The 20,638-nt window shown below is 53.2% G+C and overlaps 2 protein-coding genes across 3 annotated transcripts in view; one reads left to right on the top strand and one right to left on the bottom strand.

The window, feature by feature from the left end:
* The window catches only part of ASB7 (ankyrin repeat and SOCS box containing 7), a 39,985-nt gene extending 21,835 nt beyond the window's left edge, over window positions 1-18,150 (bottom strand). The window contains exons 1-5 of one of the 2 annotated variants that reach the window (XM_062204965.1): window positions 18,051-18,150; window positions 17,923-17,967; window positions 17,102-17,173; window positions 11,281-11,382; window positions 9,313-9,573 (exon numbers count right to left, since the gene is read on the bottom strand). In XM_062204965.1, the coding sequence (XP_062060949.1) occupies window positions 9,313-9,523 (211 nt within the window). In that variant the 5' untranslated portion in view covers window positions 9,524-9,573; window positions 11,281-11,382; window positions 17,102-17,173; window positions 17,923-17,967; window positions 18,051-18,150. The remainder of the gene's footprint in view (window positions 1-9,312; window positions 9,574-11,280; window positions 11,383-17,101; window positions 17,174-17,922; window positions 17,968-18,050) is intronic. The other variant, XM_062204966.1, reaches the window with a different exon arrangement.
* A 700-nt stretch (window positions 18,151-18,850) lies between these two features.
* Window positions 18,851-20,638, top strand: part of LINS1 (lines homolog 1) — a 32,045-nt gene continuing 30,257 nt past the window's right edge. Inside the window, exon 1 of the transcript XR_009867241.1 lies at window positions 18,851-18,909. The gene's annotated coding sequence lies outside the window, so the exon portion shown is untranslated. The remainder of the gene's footprint in view (window positions 18,910-20,638) is intronic.

The raw sequence follows: 20,638 nt of genomic DNA, 5'->3' as shown, positions 1-20,638 counted from the left end.
CCAGACTGGTCTGACTACTGGAGCTTTATAGCAAGTTTGACAGAGGTGGTGTAAGTCCTCCAACCTTCTATAACACTGGGGAAGGAGACAGGTGTCTGACACAACGGTCACATCTCCCTCTAGGGCACCTGCGTCCCACGCTGGCGTGCCTGGGTTTGAGTCCCACCTCCGCTCCCATTTCTAGCTTCCCCAAACCATACACCGCTACCTTATTCCTGGTACTAGCGGAAAACTATTTCATAGCTCATCACTGTGCACAATTAAGTTAGAGCTTTTCACAGATGCCCCTCAGGAGCGTTTGCAAGTTACCCCTTGCTCAGTCTTCATCATGGAAAGCTACTTACTAAATGCCACATGCACTTTTGCATCAACTTAAATGAGCACTTGCTATCTTTTATTCTACTCACTCTACTGGTTTTCAGATTTTAAACAAATCTTGGATTCCTAATAACTAGTTAGAGGGCAGGCATTTGGCCTGGCAGTTAAGACGCTAGGCCGAAGTTAGTTAAGACGAACTATCTGGGTTTGAGTACCAGCTCTGGCTCTAGATTCTAGCTTCGCTAATACAAACCCTAGGAGGCAGCAGGCTGATGGCTCAAGTGGTTGGGTTCCTGCCACCCACATGGGAGACCCGGATTGAGTCTTTGGCCTGGCCCAGCCCCAGCTACTACAGACATCTGGGGAGTGATACAGATTACAGATGGGAGTTTTCTCCTTCTGTCTTTCTGTCTCTCAAATTAAAAACAACAACAATTTGTCCACGATGCAGCCTCCTTTTCTTTTTTAAAGATTTATTTATTTGAAAGGCAGAGGCAGAGAGAGAGAGAGAGAGAGAGAGAGAGAGAGAGAGAGAGAGGTCTTCCATCCACTGGTTCACTCCCCAGATGGCCACAACGGCCGGAGCTGAGCCGATTTGAAGTCAGGAGCCAGGAGCTTCCTCTGGGCCTCCCACACGGGTGCAGGGGCCCAAGGACCTGGGCCATCTTCTTCTGCTTTCCCAGGCCATAGCAGAGTGCTGGATCAGAAGTGGAGCAGCTGGGACTCAAACAAGTGCCCATATGGGATGCCGGCACCACAGGTGGCGGCTTTACCAGCTACGCCACAGCACTGGCCCCTCAGCTTTCTTTTACACATTCTAAAACATATGCACATTATTTCAATAATATTCTAATTGCTTAATTTTTCTATCTGGCCACTGAAAATGCTTCCATTTTTAAAAACTATATACAATGAGGAATGACATTTTTAGGCAGATTAAGTTTGTTTCCTTGGCTATAGCAGTTTGTTACTTTAACTAATTTAAATAGAAGTGGGTTTTGGGAAAAGGCTACCATTTCTAAGGTCCTAATACACACTGCTGAGCTGCTTCCCAAAGGCGTCCTCAGGAGTTCTCTCAACGTGCCTGTTCACCACAGCTGCGACTGCGATCTGCACTCTATTTTTGAAAAGCTACAAACAGTTCCGAGTGTCCTGCTGCGGTTCCCTGATTGCTGCCTTCTCTCTCCCGCCATCTCCTCTGGTCTCACCAAGGGCTCCAGCGGCCTCACCAGGAGAACCCAGGTGCTGCCCGGGTTCCTGGGGGATGGGTGTCCGGAGCGTCAGGCCAGTGTGCAAAAACACTGATGTGAAGATGAATAAAAGCACTAGGATAGGGTCTCTTCGTTGTATTTCCTGAAACCATCTGCATAGGCTCGGAAGCTTTAGATTCAACACAGGAAAGTCAAGATGACAACGATGGCTCCCTCTAATTCTCACTCTGCAGCAGGGATTCCTCCCTTACAGTTCCAACACACACTCGCCTGGCCAGAGAGACTGCCAGGACTTGAGGTATGACGGTGCGCATCCCATTGGTGCTGGAAAATTCTCTATCTATCTACCTATTTGAAGATTTTATTTTATTATTTATTTTGCTTATTTGAAAGGCAGAGTTAGAGAGAGAGGAGAGACATGGGACAGATCTTCCATCTGCTGGTTCACTCCCCACATGGCTGCAATCACTGAGCTGGACCAGGCTGAAACCAGAACCAGGAACTTCTTTCAGGTGTCCCACACAGGTGCAGGAGCCCAAAGACTTGGGCCATCCTCCACTGCTTTCTCAGGCACATCAGCAGGGAGCTGGATTGGAAGTGGAGCAGCTGGGACTCGAACCAGCGCCCATGTGGGACGCTGGTGCTGCAAGCCATGGCTTTAACCCACTGAGCCACAGCGCCGGCTCCCAATACATTTTTGAACATCATAAAACCCTAAGGTTTCAGCACTTTGAAGCAGGATGTTTGAAAGTAAGGCAGCATGGGCCGGTGCTGTGGCTTAGTGGGTAAAGCTGCCGCCTGCAGTGCCGGCATCCCATATGGGTGCCGATTCAAGTCCCGGTTGCCCCACTTCCGATCCAGATCTCTGCTTTGGCCTGGGATAGCAGTGGAAGATGGCAAAAGTCCTTGGGCCCCTGCACCCGCATGAGAGACCTGGAGGAAGCTCCTGGCTCCTGATCAGTATAGTTCCAGCCATTGCGGCCAATTGGTAAGTAGACCAGCAGATGGAGGACCTCTCTCTCTCTGTCTCTCCTCTCTCTGTGTAACTCTGACTTTCAAACAAATAAATAAATGTTAAAAAAAAAAAAAAAAAAAAAAGAAAAGAAAAGAAAAGAAAGAAAGGCAGCAAACTAACACCTGTCTGCATAGGCCGATCCCAACACTCACATCTGTGCCGTCCAATATGGCGGCCACCAGTCTTAGAATGTGGCCACTGTAATTAAAGAACTGAATTTTTAACTGAACTTAATTAGCCACGGTGTGCTATGGACCACACGTCTACATTAAACTAACAAGAAAACCTCACTCCCACTGTGCCCTTTCTACAATGCAGACAGCACCAGCTACCCACACTCGCCCACAGGGGCAGCCAGGACAGCCCTACGTAGCGCTGCCTCACTGAGTTCCTCCTCGGCAGTCAGAGGTGGCCGCTCGGCTCTGAGTGTGGCTGGCTCCCTGGAGGTTTCGCCGCACAGGGGCTCGGATCTGACGCTGCCAAAGCCTGCTCCTTTAACACACGTGAGACAAAACCTCTGGTTGGTGAGTGTTTTGTCCTCTACACCTGCGTCCCATTAATCCCGCTGGCTCCCCTGCTCCTCACCTAACCTTGACCTTCAACTGATGCCAACTCCTTCCTTCCTGTTCCTCAGGCCCCAACCCGTGGCTATTCTGAGTATCCTTCCCTCCCACCTGTGGCATGGCCATGAGCTGAGGCCAGCGAACACGCTAGACCCCAGGTCTGCGTCTCCCACGCCTGCCATCAGTGTCTTCCCAGCTCAGTGACGCCCTAGAATAAGGGACTGGATAGGACCCCACCCTACTCAGCCATTTCTCAGCTCCTAAAAGCAAACATGCTCCCCGTCCCTTCTCCAACCCTCCACACCTGGCATGCTCTGTGCGTGGCACCCCCCCCACATACCCAAGATCTCCACTGGAACCTCACCATCTCTAGGAACCCTTCCTTGTGCCCAAGTCCCGCACCCCAGCAGGCAGTGAGGACCACATGCAGCACACACGGCACTCAAGGCCCTGTCTTTTCAGACAACGCAGACGCTGGCTCAGGCCACGGTCCATCCCCTACTACTGAGTAGAATGGCCTCAGGCGAGCTGCTCACTCCTTTGTAGCAGTTTTTTCCAATGGGGAAACTGGCAGTAACTATCACCCTCATGGAGTCGCTGTGAGGAATCTGGCGCATGCCAAGAGCTCGATGAATGCTAGCGATGAATCCACCCACCCACCAGGCTATCAAGTTCACAAGGGCAGCCCCAGTTGGCTCATGTGAGGACTTCGGTGCCTCACCCAGGGCCTGACATACATGATGCGCTCAATAAAAACCTGAATGAAACGCACAGATAGAGGGTTTAAAGGGGACCAAGCGGCCACGTCATCCACGCACACAGTCTCTGTGTCACATGCTCCTTCACACGGCAGGGCCGGGGGCAGGGAGGGGAGGGAAAAGTGACTTCGGTGATTCTGAAAAGTGCGAGTGATGAACTCAGGCAGCTTTCGAATCCCACCCGAGGGCGGCCCATTTCTCAGCAACACTGGAGGTCAGCTGCCTCAGGGACTGCTGGGAGGCTCTGTGAGCAAAGCAGATGTGGGTTCTACCCTCACGAAGACAATGCCTTAGGGAACAAAGGGATCACCTAACAGGATGTAAACCAGATCCCATCTGACCCGCTGGATGGCGAGACAAGGTTTCCCCAGTCAGCACGAGGAAGGCAAAGGAACAGTGGGCATGCGCAGGACCCAGGCGCTCCCAGGCAAAGCCTGTGCTCAGGGACCACCAGGGACCGCCAGGAGGCAGAGGGGCCGTGGCTCAAAGCTGGAGCTGGGCAGTAAGAGCCGTGTGGTGCATGGGAAGGGCCAGAAGCACCATCCTAGGGAAACAGGGACCCACTGATGGACTCCAAGCAAGCATTTGCATCTCCTCGTCTAACCGACCACGTTACCTGGAGGCGGCTGGGAGATGGAGGAGCCAGGGTGCCCTGCCCAACAGTAGGGCAGTGTCGCCAGTCAAGGACTCGGCAAGTGTGCCACAGGCACGATCAACCAGAATGAGCATCTGGTCAAACTGGAGGGGAGGAAAAGGGGTGCAGGATGGTTTCTGGGCTTGGGCGCGGCCAGTCCAGGCCACGGTGCCGTTCACTGGGAAGGATGCAGTGCAGGGCCACAGCGTGGGCTGTGCTCCCATGTCCATATCCACGAGGATAGAGAAGCTGAACAGAGTCGATATGCTGGTCTAGAGCCCAGAGCCCAGGCCCAGACTAAACACACAGCAGAGGGAGCCTCGCCGGGGCCATGGCGGAGTCGGGAGCGGGTTTCCTCTCCTACTAACTTTCCCAGTCGGTAATGTGCTAGGGAAAGGGGAGCAGGTGGACACAGCCACACGAGAGCTGACGAGGGGCTTCTCCAAGCCACTTCTGTTGTTTCTGACAAAGAGTAAGGAGGGGTGGGTGTGGCTGCACAGCAGGTTAAACTGCCCCCTGGGACGCCTGCATCCCATATTTGAGGGCATGGGATCACTTCCACTTCCAATCCAGTTTCATGCTAACCTGCACTGTGGGAGATGGAAGGCCACGGCTGAAATATTTGGGTCTTTGCCACCCAATGGGAGGCCTAGATGGAGTTCTTGGTTCCTGGCTTCATCCTGGCCTATCTCTGACTGTTGTGGGCATTTGGGGAGTGAACCACCATTTCTAACTTAAAAAATTTAAAAACTGTTTTTAGAAGATGACAAGACTTGCTACTGGCTGAGGCAGTCCCGTGCTGCACAGGGACACTAAGTCAGAAGGCAGAAATGGACACGTCTGTGTCTGAAAACTTTCTGTCCAACCCAGCAGAGCACAGCACTGGGGAAGGGAGGGAGGGAGAAAGGCACTGGCACATCTGGCATCAGACACAAAAATCCATTCTGACAGACTGAAGACTTAAATGCCACAAAAGCTTTTAGAAGAATATATAGACAAATAATGGTCCTTAGTATGGTGTAGCTCCTAAACAAGACGCAGAAGGCACAAACCATAGGCAAAGGAAAAGTAGGCTCACCTACATTAGAACACAGGCTTCTGCCGATAGAAACATCCAGAGAAAAGCAGGCGGGCACCGGGCACCGTGGCACAGGCCCAGCTGCCTCGGGCTGCCCACGCCCCGTATCCGGGGACTTGGGGTCAAGCCTCAGCTCCTGTGCGTCTGCCCCAGCTTCCTGGCAATGCACCGAGAGGCAGCAGGCGATGGCCCAAGTGCCTGGGTCCCTGTCACCCACGTGGGAGACCTGGATGGAGGGGATTCCAGGCTCCTGGCTTTGGCCAGATGCAGCCCCAGCTGTGGCAGTGGCTGGGGGGTGGGAGAGTGGGGAGTGAAGTAGCAGATAGGAGTCCCCTCCGCCTCTCCTAAAACCCCCATAACAATGCAAAAGAACTACAAACTTGGAGAAGATTACTCAACACATGACTAACAGAGGAGAGTGTATTTAACAATTCCCACGAGTCGATTTTTAAAAACGATAAAAAGCTCAGTCTTCAGATGTTTTGCTACTCACGTCTTTTTTATAAAAAAATAAGAAGGCACGCGTGTCACACAGGAAAAGCCAGCCACGTGGTAAGCAGCTCTCGCTAAGGCGGGTGCGGTCAGCACAGGCAGTGAGGACACAAGCAACACAACCTCCCAGAGGCCACCTCGTCAATATCCACCCTGCAACAACCACCCTCCAGGAACCATTCAAGACATCAGCTTTCCCACAGGCAGGAAGGTCTGTCAAGGACACCCTCCGTAACACTGTATCTCCGAACGGAACAGTGGAAACAACTTGGAATGTCCAACAACAGCAGATCAGTATAAACCTGGTACAGCCCTCCCTACGAGAGAATCTGGAATCGGACAAAGTCTCACGCTGACAAGGAGCTAGTACTGTACAACCAGCTTTATGTGAAAAAATCACCAGGCAGAACAAACCCTGCACAGGGGGAGCAGCAGGGACTGGCACTGTGGTGCAGCCTGCAACGTCGCCATCCCATACGGCACTGGTTCCTGTCCCGGCTGCTCCACTTCTGATCCAGCTCCCTGCTAGCTGCCTCCTGGTTTTGGCCCTGCCCTGTGGCCAGGGGAGTGAACAGACAGATGGAAGCTCTCTTTCTGGTTCTGTCTCTTCTCTAAATCAGTCAATCTTTAGAAAGAGCAGGTCAGAGCTCGGTGTTGGGCAGCACTGCTGTGACACCGGCTTCCCAGATGGGAGCGCTGGCTCAAGTCCTGGCTTCTCTACATCTGATCCAGCTCCTGGCTAATCCGTCTGGGAAAGCAGCGGGTGACGGCCTAAGTGCTAGGCCCCTGCCACCATGTGAGAGAGGAGGGTGCAGTTCCTGGTTCCGGGCTTCAGGTGCCCCAACCCCAGCAGCTGTGGACATCGGGGACAGGAACCAGTAGATGGAAGATCTCTCTCCCTCTCCCTCTGATGTCCTGCCTTTCAAATCCATCAATAAGCCAATCAATCAAAAATAGGGGCAGGGGCCGGCACTGTGGCGCAGTGGGTTAACGCCCTGGCCTGAAGCGCCGGCACCCCATACGGGCGCCAGTTCTAGTCCCGGCTGCTCCTCTTCTGATCCAGCTCTCTGCTGTGGCCTGGGAAAGCAGTGGAAGATGACCCAAGTCCATCCTTTCCTTTTTCTTTCCATCTTTTTCTTTTCCTCCCACCACTGTTTCGATGGAAAGTTTTAACGGAATAGAGCGACACCTGTTAGTTTACAGAGCAGAGCGTCTGGGCTGCTTTCGCATTCCAGCAGCTGTAACAGAAACTGTTGTAGGGCTCAAAACCCTAAAATGTTTACACCCTGGCCTTTTAATGGGAAGAGTCTGCAGAACCCTGACAGTAAGGAAATCATGTAATTGTGTAAAAAACATCCACTGTAGAATAACAGTCAGTATAACATGTGTGTTAAAAACCACACACAATACAACATGACCTAACTTCTCTACGCAGATCCAACAGTATTAAGAAGTAACGGGGGATCCAGTGTTGCGGCACGGCAGGTTAAGGCACAGTGTGGGATGCCAGCATCCCGTACGGGTGGGGGTTCAAGGTCCAGCTGCTCCACTTCCTATCTAGCTCCCTGCTGATGTACCTGGGAAAGCAGAAGGAGCCGCAGATGTAGCTCCAGGTTCCCAGCTCTGGCCTGGCTCAGCCCCAGACACTGCAACCATTTGGGGAGTGAGCCAGTGGATGAAACCGCTCTCTCTCTCTCTCTCTCTCTCTCTCTCTCTCTCTCTCTCTCCCCTCTTCCTCTCTCAGGGTAACTCTGTCTTTCAAATAAATAAGTAAATCTTAATAGTAAAAAGGAACGAACCTAGAGGAATAAGCAGCAAATCAAACTCACACCTCTGGGTCCTGCTGCCGAGCGGCAGGCAGAAAAGGATCAAGGCTGGTCAAAGGGGGCTTTATTTGTCATGTATTTGAAGATTTGTTTTATTTGTTTCAAAGAGACACTATTCATGTATTAACCTGAATATCTGAACTTTTACAAATTCATTTCTTTGCGAGTGAGGCTGGTTCAAACAGAAAATAGCAGGACTGGGCAGGACAGACGCTGGGAGCCCTCGGACCTCGGGCTTCCCAAGTGCTGCCATGACGTTTAAGTGCTCTGACCTCACACCCACCGCTCACGTGGCCTTCCTGCACTCCGCTTACATCGCCCCTAATCAAGTTCAGACCGAGGCTTTTCAAGTTGTAGGGTGAAATGACGTGGAAGACAGCGACGGCACAGCTACAGCCCCGCAGGTGTCTGCGGCCTGTCCACAGCCAACTACTTCAGGCCCACGATCCCCGTTTCAGGGCCCCTGGCACGTGACTGGCCCAGTCTCAGGTTTAGCATCGCCGTGCACTTATCCAAGCTCAGGGCCTCTGTATTCACAGCCTCACACGCTCTTCAGGAGAGCTGTGGGGCTTCTAACATTTTTCTGCACTTAGGACGCAAGCAAGGCTGGCCAGGCTCGTAACAGTGCACCTGAGGAATGACACCAAATCTCTGTGGGCCCTGGAACGGCACAGGTGTTCATGGGAGTGCCAACCCCGCGGCCTGACGCCCTAACTCAGGAGACACTGTAGGAGTGGCTGATAAAATATTCAAGACCCATCTTTAGGAAAGCAAAGGAAGTTGAAATTCAACTGGAGGAAAAAGTAAATCAGTTCAGGGCAACTGTCAGTTTTACAACTTTATGGGAATGAATACTCCCTTGAAGTAAAAACAAAAAATGTCAAATGTAATTTCCAACTGCATGAATCTATACAAGACCAGACCGCGGACACCCAGTCTCCTCTTAGGACGCCTGGGAGCCATGCACAGTCTGGGAAAGGCAAGTGCTCCCCAACAATCATCTAAAAGAAAGCACCCCAAATTAAAAGGGAGGTAATTCAAAGGAAGGGCACTGTGAGGGCCATGAAGCTCCAAGGGCCAGAGCTAGGTCCCTCGATGAAGCAGTTACCAGCGAGGAAAACCTTTGCCATCCTCCAACTGTAGGAACCACAGCCACTCTGCTTCCGAAACAAAAGCAACTGCGATCCCTAAGAAAGGGGCAGAATCACCTGGGAAAGTCAGGCTGTGTAGACTGCTGCAGCACATGGAAAAGCCCACTTTCCAAACTGATCTTTTTAAGCGACCTTGTTTTAAAGGAAACCTCAGTGTGATGGTAACAAATCTGCCCAGGACAGATGAAGATGCTGCGTGCGAGCCCGAGAGTTGAACACTAAATATAACTGCATTTCAAGCTTCTCCTGGGGCCTCCGGCACTCACCTCCATGTTCCAGAAATACTCGAACGCATCTTTCCTTTCCTCTTGCTGCAGAGAAATGGAGCAGCGTCCACCCATTGGCGTCGCGGCCGTTGGGAGAGTAGCCTTGCTCGAGCATCTTCCGCACTGTGTGGACATCCCCAGCGGCCACCGCGGCCTGGATCTGCAATTCTTCCTGCAGTTCAGGGTTCCTTCGACAGTGGTGGTGTAACATCCTAGCTGAGTCGCTTGTTACAAAGGAGTCATTAGGTCACAGGGATCAGCCTTGAAGGGCAGGTAGAAGAGATGAAATTGAGCGCACTTGGCTCCTGAGCGTTGTCCACTAAAGACCTCAGCACTGTTCAATGCCTCAATCAGAAATCCTTGGTAACGACCCTTCCTACTACTAGTGAACATGCAGCTGTTGAGACCAAAACTTTCGATTATTTCCCTAAGATTATAAACGATTTCAAAAGAAATAGCACTCTTAAACAAAAAAATCACTCAAAGCAAACAGCCTACGAGCACGGCAGTGCGGTCTTAGCTAAGACGGGAGGAGATGCCGGGTAGCAAATCAGGCGAGCGCTCATCTCAGAGCTCTCATTCACTGGACGCACCACGGAGGAGGTGGAGTTACAAGCCGTTCAAGGGTGCTGTCACTGATCGGAGATAATCAATATGGAGCAATAAATGGGCAATCCATTTACTGGGAACACCAAAGACAATGAAGGCAGTGGTTAAAAAAAAAAAAAGCCCAAAACAAAAACAAACAACAAAAACAGCAAAAACCTTTTGGCTGCTTCTCAAGTATTTCAACAACATTTTATCTTTAGCACAAAGCGAGGAAGGCTGGGTAGAGAAGTAGCAGATTAAGAAATCAGAATAAAATGTTGGGATGGGGTTTATTTTCCTTTTATTGGTTTGTCTTTCTATTAGCGCTTCCCGCTGCGTGTTACTATCTACACAGCCTCTTGTACATTTTTCTAAATTCTATTTTCCAGATGTTTCACTCCATAAATAATCAAAGTAGCAACAAAATCATACAGTTTGAAACTCTGAGAATCTAAATAATCTGTCAATTAGCCCTACGATAAAATTATCTGAAAGGAAAGAGTAGCACACTGAATCCCTTCACTCACTAGGTCACAAGAAGTGTCATAGAACATCTCCTCCATACCAAGTTCAGAATGAAATGGCGAGATGCTGTGCGTGTTTGTGTGTGCATTACAAATTCAGTTCAGTGGGATTTCAAATTAAGTACAAATCTAAACTAACTAGCTTCCAGGAAGTCATTGCAAACTGGGCTAATTTGTAGAAGACTAGACTCATCTCTTAACAAGTACCTTCCATTTCTAAAAATAGGGAAAAAAAATTATGTGATAAAGCTCTTTAAAGACACTGTGCTCTCAAATGTGGATTCAGGACCTCAGGGTAGTCTTGCTACTAACAGTAACTTATCTCGCAAAACCTCTCGTTACAGACTGTACACAGGTAAACGGAAGCCCAGCTCAGGTCAAATCATTACAGCTGCCGTGTACAGGCACCTGATGGTGCTCTCAACAGAGCCAGGGTCTTCACCCAGCCCAAAGCATCCCTACCAAGCGATGGAATTTGGTCACATGACTGCTATCGAGAGCAACTTGTTTCCTCGGTAAGATTTCCCTCACTCCTTCACTTAATGACAAAACTAAAATTAAGTCTGGTCTCAGAAATTTTGAAAGAAAATAAGGAATCTTGTCGGAATAGTCTTTCCTGATTCTCATCGTAGTCCGCATGTTAAAGGCCATCAGATGGAGTTAATGGGATCTACGGCTGCATGCTCAGAACCATCATCTTTCAAATTCTGCTGTGGTGGGAGATCGGTCTACCGTGGCAGAGGGTGAATGTGGCGATGCAATCCTGAATTTTCTTCCAGCACACACTGGCTGGTTTAAAGGAAGAAACGGAAAGCCGAACAGGTGGTCTCCCAACACAGCCCCCGCGTCACCTCACCTGACGGAAGAGTGTCCCCTCTCCTGGTATGTGGATTGCCTAGTAACCATTGTGCACGTACAGCATGGTGGGGATGACGGCAGAGCCCCAGAGCTTCTCAACCTGCAAGCAAACAGAATAAGAACCATGGGAAACTCCTTACGCGAATCCAGAACCAGAGCTGCCCGCGGGGTCTCGGCACTTGACGGCAAATCCAGAGAGCTGCGAACGCAGATCAGTTCTTTGGCAAAATGCTTTCGTCACTTACGTATTAATCTCCAAGATGAAATCAAACGTGATTTATTTCCAGGATCCCTCCCTCCCGCCGGATGGCAGCTTTACAAAAAAGATTAAGTGCAGAGAAGAATACATCACACATTCAGGACTTGAAGGTATGCACGAATTCTTCTTCCTCTGTTGAGAATACACTCCCAGACTTGCTCCACTTGTTTCTGACACCATATTCACCTATTCTCTCTACAGAGGACTAAAACGAAAAAACTTGTGCATTCGATACAGAAGGTGGCCAGCGCGAACGAGGAATCTGCGGTGATTCTACATTTAAAAGCCGCTCTTCGTGTGCCCCGAAGACACCAAGCCCATCATGCTAAAACTGACTCCTCGAAGGCCGGCACCATGGCTTAACAGGCTAATCCTCCGCCTTGCGGCACCAGCACACCGGGTTCTAGTCCCGGTCGGGGTGCCGGATTCTATCCCGGTTGCCCCTCTTCCAGGCCAGCTCTCTGCTATGGCCTGGGAAGGCAGTGGAGGATGGCCCAAGTGCTTGGGCCCTGCACCCGCATGGGAGACCAGGAGAAGCACCTGGCTCCTGCCTTCGGATCAGCGAGATGCGCCGGCCGCAGTGGCCATTGGAGGGTGAACCAATGGCAAAAAGAGAGACCTTTCTCTCTGTCTCTCTCTCTCACTATCCACTCTGTCTGTCAAAAAAAAAAAGAAAAGAAACTGACTCCTCTATGAAGACAGCAGATTCAGGAAAACCTTAACAGTCTTGCCAGCTTCCCCGGGGATTCTGAAAACACTCATGTGTATGGTGAGCTTCCTCCCAGCCGACGAATCCTAGCTCTACTCTCCACTAGGGTTAGGGCCACATGCACAGTGACTTCCACACAGCAGGAATTACGTATGGGAGCCCTGCCACGCTGTTGCGCGGTGCGCCAAGCCCTCTGTCACCTGCACCTTCAGGAGAGGCAGGGCCAGGCCTCCCGCCGGCTGCAGGAAAGGCTGGTGGCTGCAGGTCCCGGCACAGGCTCAGCCCCACCTGCCTCGTCCTCTCTTCTCACCTGACTCTCCCTTGTCACACTTCTTCAGGGAAGGCAGAGTTTGCCAACTTGTACTTGGAAACAGAATGGGATTTAAAACTCTAGTATTTCTAACTAAATGAGCTAGACACGATCAGACTGACTCCTACAAGGCACTGTGTAAAACGCGCAGAGCCACGTTCCGCACGTGCCGGATTCTAAGACTCGGGCAGGAACGTGGAGGCTGGCCCTGGCGCTGTCTAGTATACTGGTCGGCAGAGAAGCACCCACAGAACAGCAGCAGGACGGGGCTCGACAGAGGGACGGAGGAGCCAGCTCAAAGAGCTCCCATGGACAAGGCAGGATGATCTGGGCAAGGAAATGCTTCGGGAAGTCTGGATCGAAACCCAAAGTGTGACGTAACTTTTGGTGAACTCATACTGATATAAATTAATAACTGCCTCGATTAAAAATGGAGGAGAAAGGAAGCTTGTTCTAAAATGCAGAAGCACATGGATGGTCCCCACCCCTGCACAGGTGGGGGCCACGTGAACCAATGACAGCCGGGAAGCAGGTACGGAAAACACGTGACCTCTGTCCTAGCTTCTGCAAACCTACGGTGAACTGTATTTCTAGAATGGAACTGTCTCTGATAAGCTCACACGCTCCTGCAGAAGAACCTGCGATCGTCCTGCGGGAGCTGCAGGACCACCCTGGACGCCTCCCGTCTCTGCGTGCCCTCACACCCCCTGCCTCCTGCACAGAACCTACGATCGATTGTTTCCTGCGGGAGCTGCAGGACCACCCTAGACACTTCCCGTCTCTGCATGCCCTCACACCCCTTGCCTCCCGCACGGATCCTTAGGGGTGCTGCTGGCTTCTGCCTTCCTGTCACCATCACACACAGGCAGCTGGGCGCGATGGCAAGGGGGCACGCAGGCTGGAGGCCGAGAGGGTAAAACAGCGGCAACTTGGTAGTAACACCAGGAAAAGGCTTGGCGTGCAAGATGAGAGACGGAATGATTTCTCACACAAGCAAGACGCACAAACCAGAGCTCTTGTGATGACTGCACACGACCAACTGGAGTCAGATGAACGTCTGCTGAGCACCTGGCCTGCCTGGCCCGGTGCTCGTCACGGCCACAGCAGTCACCTCTGTGTGACGTCCTAACCGTGTTCTGCAAACCCCCAGTGAACTTTAAGATTATTTATATATAATCACCATAGGTTTAAACCAAAACAGCGCCTCCTGGCACGTTCCTGTGTGTGGATATTCATGGGGTAAGACACGCAGGACACACACATGACCCCGGCCACCTCACATGCCTGTGTGTCGATCTTCATGGGGTAAGACATGCGGGACACACACACGACCCCAGCCACCTCACGTGCCTGTGTGTCGATCTTCATGGGTAAGACACGTGGGACACACACATGACCCTGGCCACCTTGTCACTTGGAATCACAGAGGACAATGACTTACCAGAGAACCATCAACAGTCAAGTGACTAATGTCCTCTGGCTATTTCAGAGTACAGCTGTTCACATGTGCACAGATAAAGAGGGGGGAAAGACTAATTTAAAAGCAAATGCAGCACCCAATGGTAAAGACGCCTATTAAAAGCCACAGAGGAATTCCAGAAAAGAGAACCGGCAAAGCTCCATTCCCCTTGAGGGAGCTCACGCTTCAAAATCTAATACAGTCCTGGAAGTCACCTACGCAATGAAGGAATACGGCCAAGGAGGCAAGTGTCCCAACAGCGGATGCACGTGTCAGCCGTCCTGCACTAAGGGTGGCTGTGGACCCAGGAGAAGACAGTCTTCAGAGACTCCAGGCTTCAGTCAGAAAGCAAAAAAAGCTGCACACAAACAAGCCTGCGCAATCAAAATGAACCATTTTCCCAACGTACGTCGTTTTACCCAAAGTCTCACTGCCAATGCTAATACTATGCTTCGGTTTTGCTAATGCATCTTTTTCCACTCCACATGGGATCAACAGAAAACAATTCAGGCTTCCAGCTTTTTTACCCTGGACCATATTAGAAACTACAAATTTAGGGATTTAAATACATTACCACCTGATTTCCATAGAGCTGCCACGTGAACTTCATTTAAAGCTAAGACTTCTCCCTTCTGACAGTGGACAGAAAAAAGTCTATGCTGATAGGATAGAGCGAATGGTAAAAACAACCATGAAACAAGGGACGTTCAAGACCTGCCCAGCATCACACAACCTTCACCAAGGCTGGCCGCACATCTCCAGTTTCTCTGGAATAACTGATTCATGGGAATTATGGTATTTAAGGTGTGTATGGTTTTTCTGTGTATTATTCTCACTGAGAGTCCACACATTTTCTGAGCAGGTGACAGAAATCAGACCTGTGCCTTCTGATCGCACACCAGCTAGGAACAAGGCAGCAGAGTAAACCACCGTGCAGGCCGCTAAGGGAGTGAAGTCGGTGGCTCTTGGACATCCACTGCAGCAAACATCGTGAGGCCAGACCAAAACACACGACGTGGCTGAAATACAGGCTGCCCAGCCCTCCTGGTGTGCTCGAGGGCCTAGCACCCAGAAGAAGGTCGATGTGTTATGTCTGCGTCACTCGCTACAGCCAAGGGCTGATGTTCCTAAGCCAGTGAGGGGATTTCTACTTCCGCCCCGTTACTGGGCATCCGTACACCTCAGGATTTATTATCCACGACTTATCTATGAGTCACCCGAGTTCCAGTAAAAACACACACATTCATGAAACGTGGATGAGGCAATAGAGGAAGATTGAAAACTCACTTATCCAGATCCAGCTCGAAGCTTAAGTCACAAATACTATAAACGACAAGGTCTGGTTGGCCCTGTCTTATTAACCATGTCTGCCAGTATCGGCTTAGCAGCCTCCTCTGTCGCTGCCTAGGGAATCTGTGGGAAAGAGACCAATATTCCACTTGGGGAGTGCACTCGGCTTCGCCTCCCTTATTCAGAATGAAGAGAGAGGCCGGAACTCCGGTTAGCAGTGATGAGAATATCAACTCTACCCAACCTGGACTTTTTACAGGTGGTTTAAACCTCTACACCACCAAAGTCAGCGATGAGAATATCAACTCTACCCAACCTGGACTTTTTACCGATGGTTTAAACCTCTACACCACCAAAGTCAAGTGAGAACGAAATAGACACACCGTATGCAACACGCTGACTAATTGAGAATGACATCACTTTCAGTATAGAAAACACAAGTCTTGGCCGTAATAAATCTAGTGATACTGAACAGGTATCGCTGAATATCTTCCATGAAAAACAATTCTTCTGCAGCAGGTGCTTGGCCTAGCAGTTAAGACACCAGTGAAGATGCCCACAGCCCGCATCCGCATGCGTGCCTGGGTTATATTCCTGGCTTCGGCTACTGATCAGAGCTTCCTGCCAGTGCAGACTCTGGGGGCGGCCGTGGGCATTCAAGAAGCTGAGTCCCTGCTGCCCCCGTGGGTGACCTAGATTGAGTTCCAGGTTCCTGGCTTCAACCTAAGCCAGCCCTGGCCACTGCAGGCCTTTGGGGAGTGAACCAGAGGATGGAAGCTCTATCTCGAACAACAACAGAATCCATTATTCCCCTGTGTGATTATAAATGTGTATTTGGTTACCAAGCGAACCAGATGATTTCTTTTTCCCCCAAAAAACCAAGCAACTGGCAACAGAATTAATACCAAGGTAACCACCAGGTTGAAACACGTCAACTACCTAACTGACCATGTTGGTAAATAAAAATACTCAAATATTTTAGATGTTTGGCATCACCTACATCAACTATTCTCAATCATGCTAACATCAGACACATGACAGATGCTGTCAATTCTATTAGACATTCCCTAATCTTAGAGAAAGCATGAGAAATCGAGAGGGCACACGAAATACTGCTTGAGCAGTGAGAATGACCTGGCTGGACACCAGGAGAAAGCAAGGTCCTTTCTTTACCTCAAAGCTGGAGAGGCCACAGGTCCCTCGCCTACCATCTTAGCTGGTAAAACCCCTCAGCAAAGTAAACATCCCAGAAACCTAGTGCCTCAGAAGCTTACTAAACGTGAAACAGGAAAAGGTATGAAAAAGAAACACACCTCAAATGCTCCGGCACTTCAGAGTTTTAATCATTAGATGCCTCTGGTGATCTCCATATAGCCACAAACAGAAGTTTACCGGAAAAGGAGTTACCCCTGGCTCCCCACACACACGCCCCAAGGCTGCCTTCATCCTCCCGCAGAGCAGCATCCACACAGCCTAACCCCACTCAATACAACAGTCTCCCTGTGGCGTCCAGGCCTCCAGACCCCTCTACAGTGTCTTCAGCCACACGTGGAAAATCAGCAGAGCTGTCGTGGAAGCAGAAAGTCTAGTGAACCAGAGGAAGTCAACAATCTTAATCTCTCCCAAGAACGTCTTTGCGCCAGCAATTCCCTAAGTGGTCAGCAATATCAGAATAACTGAGGCTAACAGGTTTGCTACCGGAGGTGACCAAGTCGCGGCGGCCGTGAGACCTAACTTCCGAGTCAGGGCTGTGCTGGGCTGCCTCTCGGGGACGACACTAACGCTCACTTACCTTGATGGATCTGCAGAGGCAGCGGCACACCACGCAGCGGCACGTGAACTAGACACGCAAAGTCTGTAAGGGCTGTGAAGCGAGAAATCTCATTGATGAAGCGTTGCCAGTGGAAGCCCCACATACCCAAACACATCAAAAGATCTCTCTGGTTTGTTGTTGTTTTAAAAAAATTTTGAGTGCCAAATGACTTTTAATAACGTCGTGTAAAATTCTATCAGTTCTAGAAAATCTTCGGTGTAACAAACACTAGTCCCCTCCTAGTGCACCTGTATTGGCCACCCAGAAGCCCAGAGCTCACGGTCCCCAAGTGCTCCCACAGCTAGTATTGCCTGCACGAGCAAGGTGCACAGATCCACCTCTTAGTAGGAAAAAAAATCAAAATTATTTCCTAAAACAAGCCATTAATTTCCCTTCCCCTACCAAAGGCCGTCACCTCGCAAACCCCAAAGATTTCCTGGTGGAGGGACAGGCAAGGTGACACGGGAAGGGGTCGGGGAGACCAGAAAACTGCGGGTTAATGAAAACGCAGGGTCCTTCAGAATTAACGAGCAATTAACACGGAATTGAGGAATTCCTCCGAGAGTACGGAAGGGGGGGTCGCTACCCGACACGTCTCAAAGCCACAGGCTGAGCTCCTGCAAAACACGGAAACACACGGGGCCGGGCCGTCGTGCAGAAGTTCTCGGGGTGCCGGGGTCACGCGTGGGCAGCGGGGCCAGCAGAGGGTGCACTCCCAGGCAACCGCCCCCCAAATGCAGCCCCGCGGGGGGGGGGGGGGCAGGGATCCACAGTGGGGGAGGGGAGGCCCGGCTCCTTACCTGGCCGAGGATGCTGCCCGGCTCTCCGCCGCCGCCGGCTCCCACCTGGAAAACAGCAGCGGCGAGGAGGGGGCTCGCCCCCGCCCCGCTCCGGCCGGCCCGGCCCCCGGGGAGGTAACTGACTTTACCTGTCCCCTCAGCTGCTGCCCCTCGCCCGCCTTCCCGTCTCCGCCACACTCGCCAACTTCTCCATTGAAGAAACACCCCGGGCAGGGCCGGCCGCGGGGGCTCCCCTCCGGGCGCGGGGCGGCGGCGCCGGCGGCCGGGCAGCCGCGGGGCAGGGGTGCAGGGAGGAAGTCCCGGCGCGGGTGGGGGGGCAGTCCCGGGCCAGGGGCTCGGCGCAGGGGCTGGCCGCGCTCCGGCCCGGAGGCTTCCAGCTGCGGAGGGACCCAGGAGGGCGCGGGACGGCGAGGTCCCGGGGCATGCAGGGTCCCAAGCGCCAGCAGCGGGGTCTCCGGGCAGGGGGCTTTCGGGATGCACTTTGCACTGGGCCACCCCCGCCCCCTCCCTCCAGCACTTTGGGGTCACTGGGATGGGACCAAGGCTTCAGCGACCAATCAGCGGCCGCACTGGAGCCTGAGCCCGGAGCCGTAAACCAGGTCCGGGGTGGGTGGGGGTGGGGGGTGGGGGCGACTTGGTTGGTTGGTTGCTTCCTTCTCTCCTCCTTACCCCAGCAGCCCCCACCCCCTGGCTGCCGTAAAGCTGCCGGCGCATTCGCGACAGTTGGAGGAGGCGTGCCGATCTGGGCTGGGACTCGTCTCTGATTGGTCTCACTTGCTTCCCCCCCACCCCCTCCGCGTCTTCCCCGCTGTGGCTTCCGAGGCTCCGCCCCTGGCGGGGAGACTCGAAGCGGTTGCTAAGAGACGCGGTACGCTGAACGCGGCCTCTGCGCATGCGGGGGGAGGGGCCACAGTGTACTTTCCGTGAACTACGGTGGCCCGGAGGGGGTAGGGGCTCAGTGGAATGGCGTTGTGAGCGCGGAGCGCGGTGAGTGGGGTTCCGGGCAGGTAACCGGGTGCTGCCGCTGGGCTCGGCGGCGGGGGAGGCGTGCGTGCGGCAGGCTGAGGGGCGTGAAGGTTGTGGAGGCGGCAGTGTGCGAGCCTTGACCCGTCGCTCCCCAGAGCTTGGGAGGCGCAGGTGCCCGGCGCTGGTCGCTCTGCGGTTCCCTGAGACCCCGTTAGCCACCGGGCTGGGGGGTGCCTCGCCTCGCGTGAGGAGGACCGGTGATGCCGGCCCGGCCGTTTTCCGGCGAGGGAATCGCGTGGGAAGGGAAAGGCAGGGAGAGAGCGAGCCGCGGACTCGGGCTGTGCGGGCGTCTCCTGGGTCCGCAGCGGCGTGCGGACCCGGCGGCTGTTCCCGGGCGCCGGCCCGGCGTTTGTGCCTTCCCCGTGACGGGGCAGGCGGCGAGCGCGGAACGGCCCTGGACAGGGCCCCGGGGCGTCGGGGGTCGTGGGTCCGGGAGGTGACCTTGGAGCGGCCGGGAGCCGCGCCGGGGTCTGCGCTGTGACGAAAATCGGGCCCGGGGCCGCGTTGTCCGGACGTCGGGGGTCGTGGGTCCGGGACGTCGGGGATCGTGGGTCCGGGACGTCGGGGATCGTGGGTCCGGACGTCGGGGGTCGTGGGTCCGGGAGGTGACCTTGGAGCGGCCGGGAGCCGCGCCGGGGTCTGCGCTGTGACGAAAATCGGGCCCGGGGCCGCGTTGTCCGGACGTCGGGGGTCGTGGGTCCGGACGTCGGGGGTCGTGCTGTCCGGGAGGTGACCTCGGAGCGGGCTCCGCGCAGGGCCCCGAGGCCGGAGGGGGCTTTGCTCCTGAAAGATCCCGGAGGAACGCGGCGGCGCCGTGGACGGGGAGGTCCCTGGCTGTGCAGTGTGCGAGGCATGGGGTGGGCTGGGATTAAGTCACAGTTGGCCGTGTCCAGTGTCCTCGAAGAAAGGCCTTCCTCCTCCGTGTAATAGAAGAAGCATGCGCAGACATTCTGTGGCAGGCGGGGTCCAAGGGTGGCGTTTGTCCCCCGCGGCCGTACCCGGTGCCGTGCACACGAGCTACCCGTGCATGGCTTAGCTGGGCCCTGGGCTCCGTCCTGCACTGGGGAACTCGTGATCCAGGGCAGGCGGCGGTGCGGGGAGGTGGACGCCCCGACGGGGGCTGAGCAGACGTCTGGCCGCGCTGCCTGACCCCGACGTGCACGTGCGGAGGCTTTCCGGGGCTGCTGGTGTCTGTCTGGAAGGTTGAGGGCGGGTGGGAGGAAGCGGGCACATCCTGGGCTCCCTTAAAGTGCCCCCGGGGTTTCCGAGGCCCTCAGAGAAAGCCCAGAGCTCATGGGGCCAGCACTGCACCCTAGCGGGTGAAGCTGCCGCCTGCAGTGCCAGCATCCCATATGGGCGCCGGTTCGAGTCCCGGCTGCTCCACTTCGAATCCAGCTCTCTGCTGTGGCCTGGGAAAGCAGTGGAAGATGGCCCAAGTCCTTGGGTCCCTGCACCAGTGTGGGAGACCCGGAGGAGGCTCCTGGCTCCTGGCTTCGGATTGGCGCAGCTCTGGCCATTGTGGCCAATTGGGGAGTGAACCAATGGATGGAAGACCCCTCTGTGTGTGTGTGTGTGTGTATAACTCTAACCTTCAAGTAAATAAATAAATCTTTAAAAAGAAAGAAAGCCAAGAGTTTAATTTATGGGACACAGAAGACCCCAAGAGTCAGATCTTGAAGGGCCAGGGAGA

The sequence above is a fragment of the Lepus europaeus genome, chromosome 11, assembly GCF_033115175.1.
Source record: "Lepus europaeus isolate LE1 chromosome 11, mLepTim1.pri, whole genome shotgun sequence".
Lineage (NCBI taxonomy): Eukaryota > Metazoa > Chordata > Mammalia > Lagomorpha > Leporidae > Lepus > Lepus europaeus.
Note: the sequence above shows the minus strand (reverse complement) of the source record. Positions and strands in the feature narration are given on the sequence as shown.